The sequence below is a fragment of the Ailuropoda melanoleuca genome, chromosome 6 (genome assembly GCF_002007445.2).
Source record: "Ailuropoda melanoleuca isolate Jingjing chromosome 6, ASM200744v2, whole genome shotgun sequence".
Taxonomy (NCBI): domain Eukaryota; kingdom Metazoa; phylum Chordata; class Mammalia; order Carnivora; family Ursidae; genus Ailuropoda; species Ailuropoda melanoleuca.
The window spans coordinates 56507180-56517121 of NC_048223.1; the positions used below are offsets into that span (position 1 = coordinate 56507180).

The 9942-nt window shown below is 50.1% G+C and overlaps 1 protein-coding gene across 1 annotated transcript in view; it reads right to left on the reverse strand.

Annotated features, from left to right (window-relative positions):
• The window catches only part of EDARADD (EDAR associated death domain), a 48676-nt gene extending 47908 nt beyond the window's left edge, over positions 1 to 768 (reverse strand). The window contains exon 1 of the mRNA XM_034662462.1: positions 713 to 768. Within this exon, the coding sequence (XP_034518353.1) occupies positions 713 to 766 (54 nt within the window). The 5' untranslated portion in view covers positions 767 to 768. The remainder of the gene's footprint in view (positions 1 to 712) is intronic.
• Positions 769 to 9942: the final 9174 nt, after the last annotated feature.

Consider the following 9942-nt stretch of genomic DNA (forward strand, 5'->3'; position numbering starts at 1 on the left):
GGTCTGCATCCCGCCTGGGCGGCTTCCACGGGGGGCCACTCACCACAACCCTTGTGTCTCTGTTTTTCATCTGTAAAATGGGCAGTGCTTACCTTACAGGGTTGCTGCAGGGAATAGAGGCGGTAACACATGTGAATCAAACAGCATGTGCCCAGCTGGCCAAGGGGCCAGCCCCCAGTAACTGTACTGCAGTCCTGTTTTTAACTTCCATCTCACGTTAAATACTTTGAATTTTTTAAAAGATTTTATTTATTTATTTGACAGAGAGAGAGAGACAGCCAGCGAGAGAGGAACACAAGCAGGGGGAGTGGGAGAGGAAGAAGCAGGCTCATAGCGGAGGAGCCTGATGTGGGGCTTGATCCCACAACACCAGGATCGCGCCCTACAACTGTGCCACCCAGGCGCCCCAAATATTTTGAATTTTGAAGAAGAGGAAGTTAAAAGTAGATAGACAAGTATTAAAAATAGACAAGTATACACAGACCAGATGTAATCTAAAAAGATCACAAGAACAGAATCCAGTACCGTTTTTTGTCCTGAGAAACCCAAAGTCTCTTACATCACAGAGAACACTGTGATAAAGAAATTTACCTTGGCAAAACCTGACTTTGGGGTTTCTGATCTTTGTGTCAATACTGAGCAATAAAAATGTAACAAAGGCACGAAAGGAATAACAAGAGTTCTCCCCATTGATGTAAAGATTGTAACTTACCGTGTTAAAGGATAAAGTGCTGGGGTCCGTGTCTTCCACTGGCTCCTTTGCCATATGATCTGTAAAAAAAAAAAAAAAAAAAAAAAATTTTTAAAAAAAAAAAAAAAAAAAAAAAAAAAAAATCCAAATGGAGGGTATTCTCTTTAATTTAAGAGCACAGATGTGTCCTTTGAGAACCGTCTTCATATTGATGCAAGACACCCTACTCAGGCTTGAGAAAAACTTACTGTCAACCATGACTGGAAACAAAATAGGAAGGAATGGGGTCTGATGGCACCAAGAAAGAGATTAAGACAAACTCTATTTTTAAAAAAACACCATATTTTTGGGGCGCCTGGGTGGCTCAGTCGTGAACCATCTGCCTTTGGCTCAGGTCATGATTTCAGGGTCCTGGGATCGAGCCTCACATCGGGCTCCCTGCTCAGTGGGGAGTCTGCTTCTCCCTCTCCCACTCCCCCTGCTGCTGTTCCCTCTGTTTCTATGTCTCTCTCTGTCCAATAAATAAAATGTTAAAAATAAATAAAATAAAATAAAAAACACCATATTTTGAACCATTTACCTGTAAAGATCTACAGACCCTCGGAGTTTTATATAACAATGGATATGCACACATGGTACCCATGACTCTTTGGTATAATTTGATTACAACTTTAAGCAGGAATGACATGATCCTGGTTTCTCCTCTCCATGTTTCCCACTCTTCTGTAATGTTTTTTTTTTTTTCAAATCATTTTAAAATATTAAGCTTCTGGTAAGGTTTAGGTAAATTAATAAAGCCAGCAACCTCCCAGATCATTATTAAGCAAAAAGTAATTTTGATTTCCCAAGATGTTGCTTCTTAGTTACCACACTTGTAGCATTTAAGGAATTGAATGAGGAAAAACAGAAAAAGGTATAGGCCTCGGTCGAGGCCACCACTAGATCTTAAGAGTTTGTTCAAAGTGGAAAAGAGCTCCCCCACTCCAAGACACCTGACCAGACATCTGCCAGAAAACTATGGTAATCAAGAAGCAAACCCGTTTGAGTGTGGTCTTCTAGATTCGTGCAGTGCACAACCTACAAAACCCTCAGCGGAAACCGTACACCAGCCAAGAGTCAAGTTGAGTTTAACTTGAATTAAGTACACACTGTGGACCAGGCACCAGGCCCAGGAAACACCTTTGGGGATCCTAACGAGCATAGCAAGATGATTTGTTGATACGTTAATCTGTGTTTGTTCTCCCTAGATGTCTCCCTTCTAGAATGGGTCTGGGCTTTCCACAGCTCTCTGCCCAGCACATGTTGATGATGCCCAAAGGAGAAGCAGTGTGCAGGAAACATCTGTCTGTTGTTTTTTTGACAGGCTAGTCACTGGAGAGGTTAAATGGGGTGGCCCAGAGGAGTGGGGGACGCATGGAGACAGCCTTCTGCCAGCGTCCTCCCATGGAGCGGGGGACTGTGCCCTGGTCCCTGGAAGGGCCCAGAGGTAGCAAGGCTGCAACAGGGGATGCACAAAGGGGACTCCTCTGCTCTAGCAAAGAAACTGTGATTTGTGTGTGGCACGGAAGCAGAGGGCTGCTGGACCCCGAGGATATCGATGCCTGCCCAAATGCCTCCCTAGTTCTCCCAGCACCACCTCATCCTCTCAGATCCCTGTGTAACCCTAACGAGGGGGCTGGGCCCCAATTCAGACTGAGCTGGAATTTCCTAGCAGCCCAGTAGAATACAGACTCAAATATGGATTTAAATCCATGGGATAAAGTAAGTAAGAACCACTTGTGCTCATTCCACCCTGAGTTCGCAGGACTTGTGTGGCCCAAGGAATAGGCACTTACACCACAGAGCCCTTAGTGTGAAGTCACAGAAGTGCAGAATGATGTGGGACTGAGAGGAGGAGCCTGTGCCCAGCCCAGGGCGCGCAGAGGCCAGGCAGAGAGAGCAGCGGGAGAGAAGAGCCTGCAGGGGAACTGACAGCTGAGCCTGGAAGGATGAGCTGAAGTGAGACAGGAGAAGGGGGGGAACAGCATTGTAGGTAGAGGGAACAGCATTGTAGGTAGAGGGAGCAGCATGGGCAAAGGCCAAGAGATGAGAGAGAACACAACATATTCGTGGACCCCAGATATATCCAGCCAGACACACCGAGTGTGGTTATTGAGTTTTTCCTTTCCATGCTTCTCGATCTGGTTCCCAGCTGGGGAGAGGGTGGTGGATGCCACCTCGAGTTCCTTCCTCCCGCCCTCCTGTCACAGCCTTGCTTCAATAATTCCAGTTTCACTAAAGTGTAGCTGGACGATGATGATTTAAAACATGCCCCCCACCCGTGGTGTGGAATGTTAGCAGGTAACAATAGAATTTCAGGTCCAGGGGCTGTGCAGGACCTGGGGAGCTGGGGTACGTGTGTGTGTGGGGGGGTTTCTAAACGACCCTCAACAGGATCTGTTCACACACCGCCCACTACATACATCTATGACACGTTAGTGCTGTTTCCTGTAGAAAAATCAGCACGAGAGGAAGGAAATGGAGGGCGTGGCTGGGAAAGGCAGAATCACACCAAAATCCGCAGTGAGGAAGCCCACAGCACAGTTAAAAGGAAGGCACAGTGGGCTGGGTGCAGAAGGCCTTGGCTCTCCCTGCCACGCCACTGCTGAGAGCAGCCGTCTGGCCCCAAGTAGGTCCAGGGGTGACACTGGACGAGCCTCGCAGTGTGACCTTGGTGACTCACCTAAGCACTTGCTGCCTCAGGCTCCTTCCCCGTAAAATGCAGTCGGGGCCAGGAGACAGATGGCAACCCCGTCCGCCCCCCTCGGACCCTGAGCCCACTCTGGGTTGCACGTGAACACGTCTCCGGAGGCTGTGAGGCGAACAGGAAGAGCCAGCCCAGTCACAGCACCTGTCTGGAGGCCCCAAGTCCCTTGCTTTGGTCCGTAATCTCTGAGAATAGATGGAACTGGCGTCGGGAAGGGCACAATGAATTTAGGTTTCTCGTTGTCTGAGGCATGGCCGCAACGCGAAAGGGCAATCGGGAAAGGCCACGGGTTCGGAACCGCATGGAGGCAACTTCAGGGCCTTTGCTGGAGTCCGCCGGAACCCCTGACGTAGGTCAGACCGTGGAGGAAGTTCTTCCACGCACATCGTGCCGCGTTCGCTCACCAGCCAGGCCCACGTGGCGCCCAGCGTGCTCTGCCTGACTCTGTGCCTTCCTCTGCCCGAAAGTCCTGTGGTTCGCGCTCAACTACCTCTGTTTGCGAGGCCCGGAGGGCTGTGCACCAAGGAGATTATGTGGAGGAGGGCTGACCCTGGTTACCTGACACTGGTCTGGAAGTAGGAAGTTGTCCTGAAGAATTTCTGAGAGCTCCCGGGGCTGCGCGTTTACAATATCACTGACTCTCAGATCAAACCATTGATTTGGGAACATTAAAGTGTTTATTTTTACAGGCCCCAGGGAACAGCAGGCAGGGCCCCCAGGCAAGGCTCTGATATCAGATGAGACACGAGGCACAGGAGGGGCCAAAACAAACAAGGGAGGCCATGGGAGCTCAGGCCAGGGCCGCACGGGGACCTTCTCTAGCTCTCAGCTGCCGCTCGGGCAGTCCTTTCCTCCCACAGCCACCTGGCCTCTCCTGGATGGGTGAGTCTAGGCAGGGCACAGACCACACTAAATCAGCTGGCAACTGACGCAAAAGGATCTCGGTGCTGGCAGTGAGGACGATGTTTAATTTGTAAGAACATCCGGAACATTCTCAAAAGGCCTGAGAGAGGCCCAGGGTGAACTCACGCAGCATGACCCTTTGCGAGGGCTCTTGGAGACCTCTGGTGAGAGCCAGCTAGGCAGGCTGCTTCTCGGGGCCTCCTGTCCCTAGTCGGCAATACTCACGGGGGAACAGAGAGCCTCCACATGTCCCTCCAGCTCTAAAGGACGGTGCGTGGTGAGAAGCAGGGGCCCCAGGGGCAAAAGAGCATCTTCGGGCTGACGTCACTATGACACAGGATGCCACCGTCCATCGCACCTTCACCCAAAATTCCGCTAGAGCTCCCACTTACCTAGTGCCTGTCTGTGCCTGTTCTCCACTACTTTCAGAGGTTCTAGAAGTTCACGCACTGACCACCACTGACAGTGGGGGAATCTCCGTCCAGATTGTCCCTTCTCATAGGGATGTCAGTTACAGGAGATTAGGGCCCACTCTCATGACCTCATTGTAACTGGATTACAGCTGCACAGACTCTAGCTCTGAATCAGGTCACATCCTGACATACCGGAGATTAGGACGGCAACAAGGTTTCCTGGGGGAAATGCAGTCTGGCCCCCCAAATTCATGTCCTTCCCATGTGCAAAATACCTTCACCCAATGTCATCGCAGCATCAACTCTAAGTCCACAAACTCATCCGTCCTCATCCACTCAGAGACCCAAACCTCCGCGGGAGACTTAGGACCACGGACTGCACCCCACAGCCTCTCCAGAAGCCACAGTCTCGTATTCTGCAACACACGCCCTGTCCTGACATCTCCTTTCATGAGTCACGGCAGACGACGGCCAACAGCTCCTAGACACGGTTCCTCCGATGAGGTTCAAACACCGCCTCTCGGCAAGGAGGTGGAGAAAAAGGCACCCTCTCCCACTACCGGTGGGAATGCAAACTGGTGCAGTCACTGTGGAAAATATTATGGAGGTTCTTCAAAAGTTAAAAATAGAACTACCCTCTGACCTGGCAATCACACTCCTGGGTATTTACCCAAAGATACAAAAACACTAATTCAAAGGGATACATGCACCCCAATGTTTACGGCAGCATTATCTAGAGTAGCCAAATTATGGAAGCAGCCTGATTGTCCATCGATTGATGAATGGATAGAGAAAGTGTAGTACATATATATACTTATACACATACACACCCAGTGGAATATTATTTAGCCATAAAAATGAAATCTTGCCATTTGCAATGACACAGATAGAGCTAGACAATATAATAAGGGAAATAAGTCAGAGAAAGACAAACACCATATGAGTTCACTCATATGTGGAATTTAAGAAACAAAACAAATGAACAAAGGGACAAAAAAGAAACAAATTAACAGAGATTCTTAATTATAGAGGATAAACAGATGGTTGCCAGAGGAAGGGTTTGGAGGATGGGTTAAACAGGTGATGAAGATTAAGGAGGGCACTTGTGATGAGCACCGAGTGATGGATGGAAGTGCTGAATCACTCTATCGTACCCCTGAAACTGATGTAGCACTGTGTTAACTGCCACCAGAATTAAAATTTTAAAAAATAAAATTTAAAAAATAATGAAAAAACAAAACAACAACAAAAAAAAGCCCACCACCTCTAGGGATGTTCTTTGGGAGTGACAAGGAGGGAAGCGTGTCAGAGAGCTTCCTGCCTTTCCCGGGCACCAGGAGCCAAGACAGTAAGGCCTTGTGTGCTTCCCAGTGACAAATTCAAGGCAACTCTTCGAACCTGGGATTTCAGAGTTAACTTATCTTTCATTCATGATTATTTTGTGTGTGTGTGCGCGATAGCTTTTCTTTTGACCTACGGCTCTTCACGTACCTGGTTCTGAAGAAGCCCCAGAGTCCTAACCCTATCAGGACTCCGAAAGCTCTCAGAACAGCAATGCTGGGTGCTGGGTGGCAGTGTGGATGCAGGATTCAGCCTCTCCTCCTGCCTGATTCTGCAGCAGCCCCGCTCTGTCATCCTCAGACCTCAGAGCAGGTGCAGGACCAGGGGCTCAGGAAGGTGCCCACCTAAGAGTGACTTCTGTGGAGGGTGGCCCAGCATTCTGTGGAGGGTGGCCCAGTGCGACAGTCAGGCTCATGCCTACAGACGGGATGGAGCTCGAGAGAGGGCAGGGAAGGAGGGGGGAAGAGAGGGGACAAAGGGACCAAAAAGGAGATTCAGACAAGGGGAAGTAATTGGGAGAGAGAGAAGAAAATCTAGAAGACAGGCATGCAAGAAAGGAAAAGAGAGGAAGTGGGCATTGGGAAAGCTCACCAGCAGGGAAGGAGTGAAGGAAGCGGGTGGGGGGGGGGAGAAGGCAAAACTGCAGCCCGCCATGGCTCCCTCGTGCATCTGAACAAGAGCTGGCTGGTAGGGCTTTCAAACACGGCACTCACTGTCCGGTCCTGGTTTCTGCTTCCAGGGCTACTGGGCTTTGCCAGGAGGGCAGGCAGCCACCTGGGACCCACCTGAGCCCACAGGAGGGCTGGGAGGGGCGGGGAGAGGTAAGACGTGACTAGGCGCTGTCCTGAGCTGCTCCCAGCCACCAGCCTGGCCACGCGGAGCAGAAGGGACCCCAGAACAAAAGAAGGACACATGCCCACAGCCGCTGGCCCTGGGCACTTAGCTCACTGCAGTGAATCGCACCACCTCCTCGCCCAGGCTTTCAAAGCCTCTTTCTTCCTTCCTGGCTTTCACGTCTGTATGAACGCGAGCCAGATTTTCCTCACCTCCGACAGACGATTCTGACTCATCCCATGTCAGATTTTTATTAGTGGCAGAGATAGAGTAAGATAGCAACTGCAACTAGAATGACGATTTTCCTTCCATGTGATCCCAACAGTCTCATACATTTTCTCAGTGTAAAAAGTCGTCTCCTTCCCTTCATCGCATAACGTGGTCTAGTAAATACACACCTCCGTTAGACGCAGCTGCAGATACAAACGTCTTTTTTTTTTTAACTTTACAAAGTGAAGTCAGTGAACACACCTAACCTGATGAATACGTTTCTAAAATGTCAATCCAAGAAAAGCTTTTTGTGCCCAGTTTGAAGCGTCTGAGGTGAAAATTTTAAATTCTTTCGCTCACTCGATGAGGCAATAAGGAATTCACCAGGGCTTACTATGTGCCGAGCACTGTGTCGGGTGTTCTAGCTAAAGGGACGTGCGCTCCGTTCCGGAGCTTGGAGGTGAGCTGGGGAGAGACCGCAGTGACATAACCACAGCTGGACACGGAGGCCCGTGCTAGAAAGGAAAGAACGGGGTGCATGGAGAGTGTATACCATGGGGCTTTTGAGCTGAAGTCTGAAGAATAAGAAGGAGGTAACTGGAGTGAGGAGTGGTGGGGGGAGACGAAGAGGGTCTTCCCAGCAGTAGGAATCACCTGTACAAAGGCTCGGAGACAGGCGGGATGAGGGCTCTCCAGGGGAAAAGGAGGCAGAGTGGCTGAAGGGCAGAGAGGCAGGGACAGAACAGCCATCAGTCAGTCGGAGGGTTAGAGATGGGTGTGCCGACTACTGACACCTTGTAAGGACTGAGAGTTTGTTAGAAAATCACTGCAGGTTTTAGTAGACAAATGATGGGAACTGATACGTCTTTGAAAGGCCACTCTGGCTGCCGTTTGGCGAAGGGGTTGGTAAAAGGCAGGTGTGTGCACACCAGGTGGGAGATGAGTGTAGGAAATCAGGTGAGGGAGCATGGTAACTTGATGGGGGTTACACGTGAACATTGCCTTTAATGAGTTCCACAAGTGGGCACCATCTGGGGCTTCATTACAGCACTGGAAGGGGTAGCTGGGTGTGTCCTGGAGGTTACAGAAACTACAGGAGAAAGGGAAGTCATTTTAGTCTTTTTTTAACTGGAGGAACCCTCACCTTATTGATAGAATTCCAGAGTGAGAATGGCTGGACATGAGGACCTCTTTGAGCTGTCTGAATAGGTTCTCCAACATCTTCACAAGTGACAAGGAGATCCCTACCTTAGGAGGCTTCTCCCCTCTTTGTAGCCAAAAAGATTTCACCTACAGATTTGGGTTCTCCCTCTTAAAGTCAAGGAGACAGAGTCCTTCCGAAGGACACCTCCTATCGTCCTACCCTCTCATCATGCCTCATGTGCTGGGACTTCCAAAACCTATTGTTCCAGGTTCTGAGCATCCATTTTGGCAGGCTGGGCCGACCGAGACCACCGTGGGAAATCCAGATCCTGCAGTGCTGTTACGTAGGGTCACCTGTGACCGTATTCGCTGCCCTGGTGGCCTCTTCACGCAGTGACTCACTGAAGCTTTTTACACATTGTTTCACTAGTAAGCCTGAGTTCCTGAGCCTCGTCTTCTCTGGTACCCTTCATTTTTAGGGGCCCAAGCGGATTTTACCCTTGTCCCCACTCAATGGATCCCTGCATCCCCAAGATCTTTTTGAATCCCCTTCACCATGACCACTGAAGGAAATGGAGACCACCGTTGGTAGTACCAGGCCTAACACCTCTTGGTGCTTCATCCACAGGTTCTTGGAAGACGAGGTGGATGTGGAGGTGAGTGGGGGTGGGAGTGGGAGGATTTCTCCCTTCTCTTTCTGTTTTCCCAAATAATGGGTATGGGGGGAGGGAAAGGATATCCAGACTACTTATTTATTTTCCATCTCCCATCGATACAATGTTTACCATTCCCCACTTGAAGAAGAATTTAGCTCTTTCTTTAGAATCTCCAGGAAACTCTCCCAAACCCAGCACACCAGGATGCCAAAGTCGCTGTCTTCTGACTCACCTCCAAATATTGTCTCTTCCTAACTGTTCAAGCCAGACTCATGGCGGAATGTTCCAGCCCTGCCCAAGCAATAAACTAGGAAACAGGTTTACCTAAGCAATTACATGCAGTTCTGTATCTGTGTGTATGGTTCTCTCCCTAGCCTTTCCAACCTCAGCGAAACAAGAAAAAGCCCCCGTGTGCCCTGGGGAACATATCGTTCATTCATTCCTGTGTTCAACAGTAACGGGGATCCGGCCAAGACCGTGGGAGAGCAAAGACGGAGGAATCCTGGAAGGTGAAGTCTGAGGAGGATTTCAAATCCAAATAAGAGATTAAAGAAAAACCTAGACTCAGTCCTCAGGTACACACAGCATTTTAAATTAAGGCTAGAACTGGAGGCCATTCTAATTAAAGGCCTCTGCAGGTGGGATCCGGCTCTCGGTTTCGTGCCTACGTTTATGAAAAGGCTCTGAGGGCCAACACACAGAACAAAACCATTAAATAAAAGTGAAAATGAGGAGAGAAGAAGAGACTTGAGAAGGCATGTGAGTGGGGAGAAAGGAAGAGCCAGGGGAGAAAGGAAAATCACTCCTTGCGCTCTTCGCCGCCAGAGAGGTTTGAGAAGCTTGTTTCAACCTGGGATCCCGAGTCCAGAACAAAAGCGGCGGGGCCGCAGCGTGGGAAGCGGGCAGACGCGCCCCGGGCACGCGTGGGGGTGCCGAGCGTTGGGGGCCAGCGCGCCCGCCCGCGGGGGTAAGCTCGCCGCGCCCTCGGGGCCCGGGCGCCCGCCG